Source organism: Muscardinus avellanarius, assembly GCF_963383645.1.
Source record: "Muscardinus avellanarius genome assembly, chromosome: 9".
Lineage (NCBI taxonomy): Eukaryota > Metazoa > Chordata > Mammalia > Rodentia > Gliridae > Muscardinus > Muscardinus avellanarius.
Genome location: NC_137795.1, coordinates 34,545,971 through 34,560,513, shown reverse-complemented (window position 1 = coordinate 34,560,513; position 14,543 = coordinate 34,545,971). Strand labels below are relative to the sequence as shown.

The 14,543-nt window shown below is 41.3% G+C and overlaps 1 protein-coding gene across 1 annotated transcript in view; it reads left to right on the top strand.

Moving 5' to 3' along the window:
* Positions 1–560: 560 nt before the first annotated feature.
* Positions 561–14,543, top strand: part of TSPAN13 (tetraspanin 13) — a gene marked incomplete at both ends in the record, with an annotated part of 36,746 nt that continues 22,763 nt past the window's right edge. Inside the window, one exon of the mRNA XM_080701950.1 lies at positions 561–623. Coding sequence (XP_080558076.1) covers positions 561–623 — 63 coding nt within the window. The remainder of the gene's footprint in view (positions 624–14,543) is intronic.

Here is a 14,543-nt window from a genome sequence, read left to right as displayed (position 1 = left end):
GAAGGCCAGGTGCTTTATCTTAAGATCTCATTCAAAATGGTGCCACGTCATCGGCCGGGTCCAAGAATCGAGAGGTGCCGTCATTTTTCTCCCTGCCAGCGTGGATCTCCGCGGAGCCCCACCCCTTGCTGCTCACCTGCTGGGGGATGGACACACAGCCGCCAGCTCGGCCTCTGGCTAGCTCGGGGACCGCCCCGGCCCCTGGTCCCGGCGCCCGGGCCGCCCCGCCCCTCCCGGATCCCGGCTGGCTGAGCGCATCGATTTGCATATTTCTACCTTTGTTCCCAGCTGGCGGCCAATCAGCGCGCGGGGAGAGGCGGGGCTGGGCGGGGCTTGGGTCTGGGCTGCGCTGCGGCGGCCGCAGGTTCCAGAGCGGGTGGGAGCCGCCGCGGGCGTGCCGCGCTCGGAGCCCCGGACCCCGGCCGCGACCCCGACCCGGTCCGCGCCGCCTCGCCTCGCCTCGCCTCGCCTCGCCAGGCCCAAGGCAGGGACAGAGCGGCCGCCCGGGAGGCCCGCTGGAGTCGGATCTACCTGCAGCCGCGGCGAACACAGGCTCCAAGATGGTTTGCGGGGGCTTCGCGTGTTCCAAGAACTGCCTGTGCGCCCTCAACCTGCTCTACACGGTGAGCACCGCGGCGCCCGCCCAGCCCGGGGCTCTGCACCTGCCGGCGCCCCCGGCCCCCAGCGCAGGCCCGGGACCCCGCCCTTCCTGCCGCGCCCCCTGCCCGTCTCCCACGCTCGGCGCGCCCCCGGCCTAGCCAGCGGGCGCCCGGGGACCCGAGCCGGCGCCCGGCGCGGTCTCTTCTGTCCCTCATTGTGCTCCACCCCGCCCCCTCACCCACCGCCTTGTTTTTCAGGCATTTCACCAGACCTCCCCACTTTCCATCCCGATCCCTTCTGCCGCCCGCCCCTGGCTTCCGCACCCTTCTGGGTGCGGGGAGGGGGAGGGCAGGGTCTTTGAGGACAGTTTTGCAGGGTAGCGTGGCCTGAAACTGACCAGGCTGCAGTGGATGGATGGCGCGCCTGCGGGTTAGCCCCGCGAGCCCTTGCAATTCGTATTGAGGCCACCGGGTAGGTTCTGAGGATATACGCAGCTTCCGAAGTTTGTTTGGTGCTTACATAAAGGGCTGTCTTTTCCTTGATGTTATTGCCGGTTTCGCTCCTACCAGATGCTTTTTCCATGTGTTTCCCACCTCTCCCCTGCTTATCGATATCCTAACTCCATTTTAAGCGAAGTCCTCCAGTAAATAAGCAAGCCTCCACCCAAGTCGTTTCTCCCCTGCGAACCAGCTTAGGCCTCTTGGTTTTTAACGCTGCAGGTTATCTTGTGATTTTTGAGGCGCAATTCTGGGGGAACTGGAGGAAGATTAGTTGACATTTATTGAATGCCAAACCTCTCCCTGGTTTTACATGCACCATATTTGTTGATCGTTCTGGTAACCATCTGGGGAGCAAGGGAAGTTATTTAAAATTTATAATAAGGCTTTAATAATTTCATAAAAAAGGGTGGTCTGGTCAGTTTTTATAGCTGGTAGTTGGTGGGTTAGGAGAGGAACCTATGCTGTGGAATCCAGATCTTTCTACAGGCTTCCTCCACTGGGTGGAAGAAACTTCCTCTTCTGTCATCATCTTTCCATGATAGTCTTGGTCCCTTCTAAAAATACACCTGGTGCTTCGGAGCACCCACCCTGAAAGCAAACCCAGGTCTCTTGCGTTAGCAGAGTGCTAGGCATCTGTGTTAGCTTAGGTTACGTCTTTGGAATTAAGAGGCTGTCTGTGGCCAGATACCAACATAGACGCTACATTTTCCATTATTGTTATCTGGATGTGAGCATGATGGCAAAAAAGCTTTGAAGGCAGGGCAGAATAGGCTAGAGCTTGCTTTTCTGATTAGTGAGTAGGAGTCTATCAACATGGTTACTAATGGTAGGCTTGGGGGGAGGAATCTAGAACACCTAGTGATACAGCTCCTCGAATTGATACAGGTCAAGTTTCAGATCAAAATCCACCTGTCTCACCCGAGGCATGCTTATCACATTATTTATTAAGTAAATGCTGATCAATTCTTCAGGTATTTCCTTTTGTCAACATGAATGGTCTGCATAGGACTTTAAATTTTTCTGTTTTGTGCCTTGATTGCTGTCATTTCCCCTCCCCCAATGATCTATTCATCGGACACTTAATCCTAAAGTGTTTGCTTACACCTTGTAGAATGCTTACTTTCCATACTTACTTGGCTGAGGAGTCATTAATTTTCAAAAGCAGGTTATTTTTGAGTCAAGATATATTGTTTCTATGTTTAAAGCATTTTAAGAAAGTGGGGAGAAATTTTAATTTTTTTTTTTTTTTTTTTGGTGGTGGTACTGGGTCTGGAACCCAGGAGCCCTCTACCTCTACACTCTGGGCTACACTCCCAGACCTGTTTTATATTTTATTTGGAGACAGGGTCTCTTAAGCCAGCTGAGGCTGGCTTCGATCCTCCTGTCTCAGCCTCCCAAGCGCGGGGATTACAAGCGTGCACCACCACGCCCGGCATAGAAATTTTAATTTTAAAGATACTTATTAAGACTAATATCTGTTTAAAATTATTTATCTTTAAAGTGTATTGTATTGATTTTATTTTATTTTTTGGTACTGGGGGGTTGAACTCAGAAGCATTCTGCCTCCGAGCTATAACCGCAGCTCTATTTTTTTTCTTAAATAATATTGAAACAGGGTCTTGCTAAGATGGTGAGTCTCACTACTTGCTGAGGCTGGTCTTGAACCTGTGATCCTCCTGTCTTAGCCTCCTTAATACTGTGATTACAGGCATGCACCACCATAACTGGCTGCATTCTATTGATTTTAATAGCTATGCAGTAAAACTCAATTAATTGGAAATTCCCAGTGGTTATAAAATTGCTTAGCCCTTTTAAATCCTAGAATTTTTAGATAGACAAAGGGACAGTTCTTACAATAAGTGGCTGCTTGCTTCCTATATTTTTGTGAATAGGCCAAAATAAGCTCAGTAGTTTAAACTGAAAGTAAATGATAGGTAAAATTTGGACTAGCTTTTGGGGAGATGTGGAAAATATTCTTCGACTATTATTTAGATTCTGTATTTTCCCTGATCTCTCCCTTGATATTTTAAGATGGAAAAAAAGTGAGGTGGTTAGGTGTAGGGTTGAGCCGAGGGACTTGGTAGACAGTTCTTTCTAAGGCATGAATAAAAGGACCCTTCGTAGGTTCTAATCTTACCCTGATCCTTGCCTCTAAAATACGGTCAAGGCTGCAGGTTTAGGTCTAAGGTCATTTCTAAAAGTATCTGTAAAACCAGAATTGCTTATGGGAGGGACAGGTGGAAAGACCTTGGCCTATCCTAAGCATCACTGTGTTGGAGTGTTTTTGTGAGGAACATAGGCCTCTACTAGTTTTACTGGCTGTATCCCCAGGTGGTCTTCTAATAAGCCTAAGATATGTGTATCCCCAGGTGTTATGTGCTGGATTCAGGATCAGTCCTGCAAGCATGTCACTATAAGATAGAAGAAACATCCCTACCCTTGTCATGGAAAACTGATGACTAATGGTTGATTTTTAAATTTTTTTTCTGTGTTTTAATTGAAGGGGATTCTTAGTACTGAGCCACTTGAATTTAGTATTGTAAACATTTGCATATATTGAAGAAATGGGGAAGCTACAGCCTCCTAACATAGCTTTATGGTTGTACCAGTATTGGGAATAGCTTAGGAAGATTTGAAAAAGCTCTGATTATTAATAGATATATTTCAGAAATAATTGTGTCAAAATGGCAGACCTGGAGAGAGAAAGGCTTGGCTTTGGTCAGGAAGCAAACATCTATTGAAATTTAGATTGACTTAGCTAAAAGTAATTAGCAAGTCAGTAGGAGAGGGGAACTAGGCCTTTCTCTGTTTAAAGACAGATCTACATGATTAGATAAGCTAGCTAGGATGGGAGGAGGGGTCCACCTTCCAGAAAAGAGACACCTTGCCACACCTTGCTGGGGGAGGTACCTTACAGGGTAAGGGGAGGTACCTTACAGGGACGTTTACTATGTCAGAATTATGTAAACAAGATGGAGGTCATGGGTATAAAAAGTCTGGTCCACATGCTGTATCTTTGGGGTGGTGAATTGGCTAGGACTGCCCCCCCCCCCAATTCCATTCATTCTGGCATGGGGCTGTAACTATCTTCTGTATTTCTATCTTTTTAATAAACTTCTTTAAATCTTCAGTAAGTGTCCGAGCTATGTATACTTATCCTTAGCTCAGGACAAGAACCCGCAGTTTTTCTGATTTTCTGTTTTTGGTTGTTTTGGGTTTGTTATGGTTTGACGGAAATTGTGCCTGGGACCCTAAAAGAGGTTCCTCAGGGACAGTTTCCCCAAAACCATAACATTCCCACACCATAACATATTATCTCACACCGAAACAGTGGTGTTGTAAGGAAATGACTTGCTTTAAAACTTTCTGAAAATGAAAATTTCTCTAGCAGATTTGGTTGAGTGCCTACTGTATGCCGTGCTCTATATTCAGTCTAGAATACAGCAGCAAATCAAATAGGCCTTAAAATCAATATGTTTTTATGAAGTGTCTGTTTTATTTACCATTTTGTCAGCACATGATCTCAAGAACTGCTTTCAGTCAATAAGCATTGGTCCACTGTGTGTACTCTACTGAAAACTGTGGGAAATAAATACATCCAAGGTTGAATACTTGTCCTGCGAAGATAGGATCTAGTTGGGGAAATTAAAGGCTTTAGGCATCATAACATTTAGAAGATCTTTGTGGGTTAGGAATAAAGAAAGTATGATTGAATGGAGGCAATGTAGAAATAGTGTGAAGGTCTCTTTGATATCATTTAAGATATGAATACAAATTAAAGCTAGCTTGGGGAAATGATTTATTTATTCACGGTCCTGGGGATTGAACTTAGAGGCATTTTCCTACATCTACACATTCAGTCCCATTTTGCTTTTATTTTGAAACAGGGTCTCGCTAGGTTGATGAGTGTCTTGCTAAGTTGCTGAGGCTGTCCTGCCATCCTCCTGTCTCAGCCTCCCAAGAACTGGTTCCCTTCCCCTGGGCAGGCATGTACCACTGTGCCTGGCTAATGACTTATTTTTAATAGTAAGTTTTTATATGAATATTTTAGATTGAAAATATTTTATAAAGAGTAAAAAACAACCTTTAAAACTATATGTAGTGATTTGTGAAGAATTTTTAGAACATATGAATGCATGTATGCATATTATAAGATTTTGAAGGATTTTTTTCTTTTTTTCTGGTGCTGGAGATCAAATCCTTAAACATGCAAGGCCAGTACTCAGCCACTCAACTCTATTCTTATATCTACATTTTGAATCTTATTGTTGAAGAAGTGTTATTTAAAGAAAAAAAAGTGTTATTTAAAGAAAAAAAAAAGAAAAGAAAAATTAATTGGGTAGTTGACATTGTTATGTAAAACTAAACTGAAAGATACAACCAAAAATGTATTTACTGCCCAGCACCTTTAAGAGTTGCACTGCCAAGTACATATATTATATAATGAGAATGGTTTAATATATGTGGGTTTTAGCTAAATGCAAGGAACGTATGAAGGAAATTTCAGAAGGAATCATGAAGGAAATTTCAGAAGTCATGTTTTTTGTGTTTATTTTTCTAAAATCTCTGCAAGTTTTTCTCCCTTTCCTTCCTCACTTTCTTTTCCTCCCTCTCTTCCTCTCCCTCCTCCTTTTTCTTTTAGTGAGATTTCCCCCCTATACCTTGGTTTGAGAAAAATATTCATGCAACATCAAAAAGTACTGGCTTATATCAATTCTCTATCTTTCTCTCTGTCTCTCTCTCTTTTGTGGTACTGGGGATGGAACCCAGGGGTGTTGGGATTAAAAGTGTGCACCACCACACGCGGCTCTATATCAATTCTAAGACACATATTGGTTTACATTTTATTTATTTTTGGTACTGAGGATTGAACCTAGGGGCATTCTACCTCTGAACGGCACCCCAGCCCAATTTTTCATTCTTTATTTTGAAACAGGGTATCACTAAGTTGCAAAGGGCAACACTAAGTAGCCGAGGCTGTCTGAGAACCTAGATCCTCTTCAGCCTCCCAGGTTTGGGGATTAGAAGCCTACAACAAGTGTGTGCCACACTCCCATCCCTATTTTGTTTTTTTTACTTTGAAACAAGATCTGGCTCAGTCGCTGAGGCTGTCTGTGAACTTGTGATCCTCCTGTCTCAGCCTCCCAAGTACTGGGATTACAGGTGTGTGCCACCATGTCCATGTCCAGCTACATTTTCTTTCTCTTTCTCTTTCCCTCCCTCCCTCCCTCCCTCCCTCCCTCCTTTTCTTTCTTTCTTCTTTCTTTCTTTCTTTCTTTCTTTCTTTCTTTCTTTCTTTCTTTCTTTCTTTCTTTCTTTCTTTCTTTTCTTTCACCGTAATGGGGATGAAACCCAGGGGTATTCTACCTTCAAACTACACTCCCAGCCCTATTTTTTTACTCTTTATTTTGAAACAGGATCTCACTGAGTTGCAAAGGGCCTCACTAAGTAGCTGAGGTTGTCCTCAAACCGTGACCCTCCTGTCTTAGCCTCCAAAATGCTGGGATTATGAGTGTGTGCCACTACGCCTGGCTGCCCAGCTACATTTTGACATCTCTGAAGTTGGGATGTATTTTATAATATATAAAATGTGCCATACTTGTCAGATAAAAACTATGTTCATGTAATTTATGGAGATAAAATCACTGAATTTATGAAGGAAACTCATCTTTTCTAATTCTACTCTTAGACAAACAGCATATTTTGTTTTATATTCAGTTTCTTTCTTTATTTATTTGGTACTGGGGATGGAACTCAGGGGCATTCTACCTCCGATCTATACCCCAGCCCTATTTTTTTCTTTATTTTGAAACAAGTTCTCAGTAAGTTGCAGAGGGCCTCACTAAGTAGCTGAGGTTGTCTGTGATCCTGCGATCTTCCTGTCTCAGCCTCCCAAGTACTGGGATTATAAGTGTGTGCCACCATACCCAGCACGAATTTCTTTATTTATATATTGGTGAAATTTTCCATTCTTCCACTATGAATTTGTAATGGAGTTAAAATAAGATATGTACAAAAGCTTTGGATGCACTACAGAAATAAAATTAATTGCTACTGCTTCAGGTGGAGAAAGTTGAATTATTTTTAACTTCTCAATCACAAACATGAATGCTGTAATGAAAAGATTTTTAAGCTAGTGGGTTTTTAACATGTATAGACTGCTGTTAAGTCAACAGGCTTCAGGAAGACAAGAGCTCATATTCTCAAAATAAAAATAATCTTTCAGTTGTAAGAAAAAGTGACTAAGGTGTGGTAAGTATAAATTTAGAATTGCAATTTTAGATTTAGCTGTACAGCTTTTTTGAGTCCTAATTTGGTGATTAGAATGATGGCAAATTTTAAGCCAGGTGTGGTGGCATGTGCCTGCAATCCCAGTACTGGGGAAGCTGAGACAGGAAGATCATGGGTTCTAAGACAACCTCAGCTACTTAGGCCCTCTGCAACTTAATGAGACCTTGTTTCAAAAAAAAGAATAAAAAATAGGGTTGGGGGTGTACCTCAGAGGTAGAATGCCAGTGGGTTTCATCTTCAGTAACACACACACACACACACACACACACACACACACAAATGATGGCAAATTTTAAATTTTGTTCAGGTACAAGTCTCAAATGAATGAAAAACAGCTAAAGAAAAAAAGTGCTTATTGTAATTGCTTTTGAATGATTGCATTTGACACTTTTCAAAACGGCAAGTCATTTTTAAGATTATTCTAGTTTAATATTTTAATGTGTGATTTGTAGTATTATCTCAACTGTCATTCAGGTTACTAAATGAATTTACTTAGTTACTAAATATTTACTTGCATTTTAAGTTAAAATGATTCACTATTTACCAAATGTAGAAATTTCAGAATACATTATGCTGGATTTATAATCTGATTTTGTGCTAAATATGTTCTTAAAAATTTCCAACTTTTGATTTAAAAATACCATAACAAAATGTCCTATTTGTGCCATTTTTAACTTGAAATGAACTTCCAAGGAAAGAAAAAGCGAACTTTCTGACTAGTGTTTATTTTAAATTTTAATTTAATTTTTATTTTTATTTATTTGGGGGGGTTACTGGGGATGGAACCCAGGGACTTTCTACCACCGCCACATTTCAAACTAAAAAATACACTAGGGCAGAGGGTGTACAGGCAGAATGCCTCTGGCTGTTCAATCCCTAAAACCACAAAAGACAAAAAAGGGAGATTTGAATATTTCGTTGTCCTTTTTTTTTTTTTTTTTTTTTTGTACTGGGGATTGGACTCAGGGCATTCTATTTCCGAGCTATACACCCAGCCCTATTTTTGTTTTTATTTTTGAAATAGGATCTCACTAGGTTGATGAGAGTCTCACTGCTTGCTGAGGCTGGCCTCCAACCTCCTATCTCAGCCTCCCAAGTACTGGGACTACAGGTGTGCCCTACCCTGCCCAACTGATTCCTCTTTCTTATCAAATTTCACCTGAATTCTCATTCACATCATTTGCATCATTTTATTACACCATAAAGGAAATAATCCAAACTCACACATAGTAATGTGTGAAAATTCTTGAGCATACGGTTCCAGATATTTCACCTCCCTCTAACTTCCTGTCCTCATTTCTTTATGTCTTTCACTTGTCTTGGATCACCTACACATTTTTATCCTCTCCTGTCTTGATATATTTGCTAATCCTGTACCTTTCTCAGTCTTTGAAAAGTTATTCAATAAAGCCTTCTCAAGAAGAAATCTTTACTTTACTTTTAAGTTTGATTCCTATTATCTTTTTTTTTTTTTTGCGGGTCTGGAGGTGGAACCCAGGGGCATTCGACCTCCGAGCCACACCCCATGCCCTATTTTTTATTATTTTGAAACCGGGTCTCACTGAGTTTCAGAGGGCCCCACTTAGTAGCTGAGGCTGTCCGCGAACCCTGATCCTCCGGTCTCAGTCTCCTGAATGCTGGGATTACAAGCATGCGCCGCCACGCCCGGCTCCTATCATCTTAATACCTGAGTGTCGTTCCAGACTAATTCAGGGAGGTGGAGGGTATGCGATTTTTTTTAAAGTTTCTTAGCTAATTTCTACTGTCATTCTAGCTTACACTGAGAGCTGAGAGATGGTGTTGTCAGACCATTTTACTATCTTTGCCTTTGACCACAGTAGTGCTATGTATTGTAGGTAGTTGTGAGCCTGTTTCCTCCCCTTCCAGACCATTAATGTCTTACTGGATGAGATCATAGCTTTCTCTCGGATGTGTTTTTTCCCTTTTGTTGCATTGTTAAGCTTCTAGTATTTTTATTTCTTGTAAACTAAGAGCTTATGTTCTCTAAATACTATTTATTTATTTATTTATTTATTTATTTATTGGATTTGGGGATGGAACCCAGGGGCATTTGACCTCCGAGCTGCACCCCCTGACCTATTTTTTTTTATTCTTTATTTTGAAACAGGGTCTCACTGAGTTGCAAAGGGCCTCACTAAGTAGCTGAGGCTATCCGTGAACTGAGATCCTCCAGTCTCAGCCTCCCAAATGCTGGGATTACAAGCGTGCGCCACCATGCCCGGCTTCTAAATACTTTTGAGTTGAATTTACAGAATTGGCTGCTCATTTTCCAGCTGTTCTCCACAGGTAAAGTTGGCATAGAAAAGTCTAGTGTAGTATCACAGGTTCCAGGCCAGCCTCAGTAATTTATGAGGCTGTTTCAAAATAAAAACATAAAGGGCTGGAGGTACATCTTAGAGGTAGAATGCTCCTGGATTCCATCCCCAGTACCAACACACACACACACACACACACACACACACACACACACACACACTGTTTCTTTTAGTATATAATGATAAATGTTAAAACCAACCAGTGGGTAGGAATGTAGCTCAGTGGTAAGTCCCATAACAAAACCAAAAAACAAGTTTAATAAAGTTAAACCCTGACCATAGCCAATTTATTAGTAAGTGGAAATTGCGTTCTTAAAATCCACTGTATAATGTAACCATTTTTTCCTTTCCTTTTTTTGGGGAACACAGTACTGGGGATTGAACCAAGAGACCTGTGGACATTCTATCTCCAAGATATAACCCAGCCAGCCAGCCAGCCTGCCTGCCTGCCTGCCTGCCTTCCTTCCTTCCTTCCTTCCTTTCTGTTTTGAAACAGGCTCTCACTAAGTTGCTACTAAGGGTCTTGCTAAAGTGCTGAGACTAATCTTGAACCTGCGGCTCTCCTGTCTTAGCCTCCCAAGTACTGGGATTACAGGTGTGCACCTCTATGCTACACATAAAATATAATGCTTCTTGAGACACTTTTTGTAATTTTTTTGAAAGGCCATTTTGACCAATATTTTAGGTCCCTCCAAGGGTTTCTTGTAGCTGTTCACATGAACAAATCTACATCTGGTAAAATTATAAATTGTGCTAAAATTGTAATTGACTAGAGTTCCTTCTTTATATTATGAATCTAATGTAAGTATATGAAGATGAGCCCAAGTCATTTTTTTCTTGTATTCATTTCAACCATAAATATTAATTGAGCAACAAAAGCTGTGAACAAACCAAAGTGCCTTGTGTTTGTGGAGCTTGTATTTAAGGGTCTAACAGTTGATAAGCAAATAAATAAATAAATAAATAAATAAATTATTCCTTCTATTGAAACATAAAAAAGGTCATGGAGAAAACCGAAGTAGAGCTGGGCGTGGTGGTGCAGACTTGTAATCCCAGCATTTGAGAGACTGAGACCAGAGGATCATGGTTTCTCGACAGCCTCAGCTACTTAGTGAGGTCCTCTGCAACTTAGTGAGACCCTGTTTCAAAATAAAGAATAAAAAGTAGGGCTGGAGGTGTAGCTCTGAAGTCGAATGGCCCTGGGTTCCATCCCCAGACCCGCAAAAAAAAAAAAAAAAAAAAAAAGAAAAAAGAAAAAGAAAAATGAAGTAGAATAAGAGGAAGGAGGAGTGGTGGGCAGTGGAGTTGGTCTGGAAGAATGGGCACACAGTTTTATGTCACAATTGGCCTGCTTGGGAAGACCACATTGGAAGAAAGGGTTGAAGGAGATGAAGGACAAATACGCGGGAAAACTGTTTCAAGTAGAGAGACCATCCTCTGAAAAAGTTCCTGAAGGAGGAATATTCATGGTTTATGTAAGGAATGCAAGAATGCAAGTGTCGCTCGTGGCTTGGATAAGCCACCAAACAGTGCAGTGGTAGGAATTGAGGTCAGAGAAGTTAAAGGACCCAGATTATAAATGGTCTTGAGAACATGATGAGGACTTGAGCTTTCTTCATACCAAATAAAATGGGGAGCTACTGGTAGGGTTGGTCAGAGGGGTGACATGGTGTAATTTTTGTATAAAAGATCATTTAGCTCTTATGTTGAGAATTGATTATAGATGGCACAGTCAGAAGCAGGAAAGCTAGTTAGAAGGCTGTTGTTGTAAACGAGGCATGAGATCATGGAGCCTTGCACTACTGTGGTAACAGTGAAAGTAAGAGCCAGATGCGGGGCCTCTTTTGAGGGTGAGACCAACATGATTTCCTGATAGATGGGAAGTGGGGTGTGAGAGAAAGCACCAAGTTACTGTTGACTCTCTGCTACTGTCCAAGCAAAAAACCAAAAATATATGGAAGAATGTTCAACATCATTAGCAATCAAGGAGATAAAAATTGGACTGGGTGTGGTGGTGCGCGCTTGTAATCCCAGCAGTGGGGAGACAGAGATGGGAGAATCACCATTTGCGGACAGCCTCAGTTACTTATTGGGGCCCTTCGCAACTCAATGAGACCCTGTTTCAAAATAAAGAATAAAAAATAGGTCTGTGGGTGTAATTCGGAGATAGACTTCTTCTGGATTCCATCCACAGTACTGCAATAAATAAATAAATAAAGATAAAAATCAAAACTACATGGAAATCCCATCTAACCTCAGTTAGAATGGCAAGCATCAAGAATATAAACAATAGTAAATGCTGGTGAGGATTGGAGCTTTTTTACATTGTTGGTGGGAATGCAAATCAGTGTAGCCACTGTAGGAGGAATCTCCACTGCAGTGTGGAGATTCCTCAGAAGACTGGGAATGAATCCACCACATGGCCCAGATATACCACTCCTGGGTATCTTTCCAAGGGAACTGAAGTCTGTATATTATAGTGATACATGCATATCCATGTTTATAGCAGCACAGCCAGATTATGGAATCAGCCTAAGTGTCTATTAGCAGGTGAATGGATTATGAAATTATGTGAAATACACACAATGAACTACTCACCCATAAAGAAAAACAAAATTATGTCATTTGCAGGAAAATGGATGATACTAGAGAGTATTAAATGCTTAGTGAGGTTAGCTAGTTACAGAAAGTGAAGGGTCGTATGTTTTCTCTCATACGTAGAAGCTAGAGATAAATCGAGATTACAAGAGGGACTCCAGATAAAGGAGGAAGAGCCCCATGGAGCGATGGAAGAGGTCTGTGGGGGGAGGTGGGGGAGGGGAAGGAAACACTCTAGTTGACACTATATGTACATATGACATTATCAATGCCAATCTCAATATTATGTCTAGTGAAGGGGAGGGAGTGCGGTGGGATCTGGGGGAAAGCTTCCGAGCGCTGGGTGCGTGCATTTCCCTATCACTCTGAACTCCATTTGCTACGTGATTACAGTGCATCAATAAAAGTATGTTTAAAAATAATGATAATAATCATAAGATTAAGATGTCTAAAATGGTAGATATGTTGACTCTTATAGCTTTGTGACAAATATACTCTTTATTAAAAAAAAAGATGTCTAAGAGAAAAGATAAATATGATGAAGGAGCCAAGGAAAGAATTGTTGGTCAGGTAAAAGGAAAGCTTGATAGAATTTGGTGAGTCAACAACAGATGCAAGCTGTGTCAAGGAGATGGAACTGTATGTATATGTCAGGTGATGCTGCTAAGGTAAGGACTAACACTTTGTTCTTTTGTTTAATTTTTATTTTTAGTATTAGGCTTGAATCCAGGGATGTTCTACCTCCTAGCTACACCTCAGCACTTTTTATTTTTTGTTTTGAAACAGGGTCTTTCTAAGTTTTTGAGACTGTCTTCAAACCTGCAATTCTCCTGTCTCAAGGCCTTTCAAGAAATTGGGATTACAGGTGTGTGCCACCACACCTGGCTAAGACTTAGCTAAGACTTGAATTAGCAATGAGGAAGTCACTGGAAAGAGAAGGTACCCTTCTGTTTTTCTTATGATAAACCATAAGCCCGTCAACACAAGGACTGTCCCAGTCATTCCTGCTTCCTGACTGCACAGCACAGCCATGGCATGTGGTTGGCATTTAGTTAATCCAACGCAGAATCACTTTAGGACTGTTCTGCCCATAATGCCACTTCTTGTCCTCAGAACTGCTCTAAAGAAGAATGGGGTAGAGGGGTTGGCTCTCTCTTAGCAGCTGTGGGTGCCATTTCAAACTAGTTTTCTTTGGAGAATGACAAGTCAATTTAGTTTCAATTCCCTCTCTTTTGAAGAGTTATAAGGAAGAAAAATATGTGCAAGAGTACTTGAGGCTTTTATATCATCTGAAGAATAAAAACAATCAACAAAAGAATTGAGGTTTGGCTTCAGTACTGAATGTCTAACTATTTAGCAATATCTAGATTATTTATAGCATTTTCACCCAGATGTTTGGCATCATAAAAACACATGGTCAATCTTCTCTGAATTGCTCTTCAGTTTTACACATTAAAAAACTCAGAAAAGAGTTCAGTCTTTAAGTATAATTCCTCTACAAACTTTACATATGGAAAGCGGTATGGGGCCTTTGTTTTCCATATATGTTCTAGTACAGTTTGGTGGGATAGTCCTTCTGTATCTTAGTAATGCTTTATTTATTTAGCTGTAAACTACCGTTTTAACTTTCTTCTTGTTGCTGACAAAACATTTTTGAATAATTACTTCTAATTCGGTTTTCTTCCCCATAAAATGTTCTAAGTCCGTTTTTGAGCCTCAAAGTAATTTATTTACCCTGGTAGAATTTTGATGCTTAAGAAAAGTAGCTGTTTTAGAAATAATCAAATCTATCTCTTTGTCTTGTTTTTGAATTGTGGTGAATATTCGGTGAAAGAAAGAAAATCTCCTTTATAGGTTTTTTTTTTTTTTTTTTTTTGGGTGGTACTGGGGTTCCTGGAAGCCCTTCTACCTCCGGGATACACTCCCACGGGCTACACTCCCAGACCTATTTTTTAACTTTATGTAGAAACAGGGTCTCTTAAGCCAGCAAGGCTGGCTCCGAACCAGCGCGATCCTCCTGTCTCTGCTTCCCAAGTGCGGGGATTACAAGCGTGCGTCACCACGCCCGGCTCCTTTATAGGTTTTAAAGAAATAATATGGAGCATCATTAGACTGAATTTCTTTCCCTGAATTTTGTAAAGATTGAAGAATAAGCATTTGCCTGTAAAGTGTAATGAGCAGTATCAAGAGCCTTTCCATTGAGTAGTATATTTTGAGT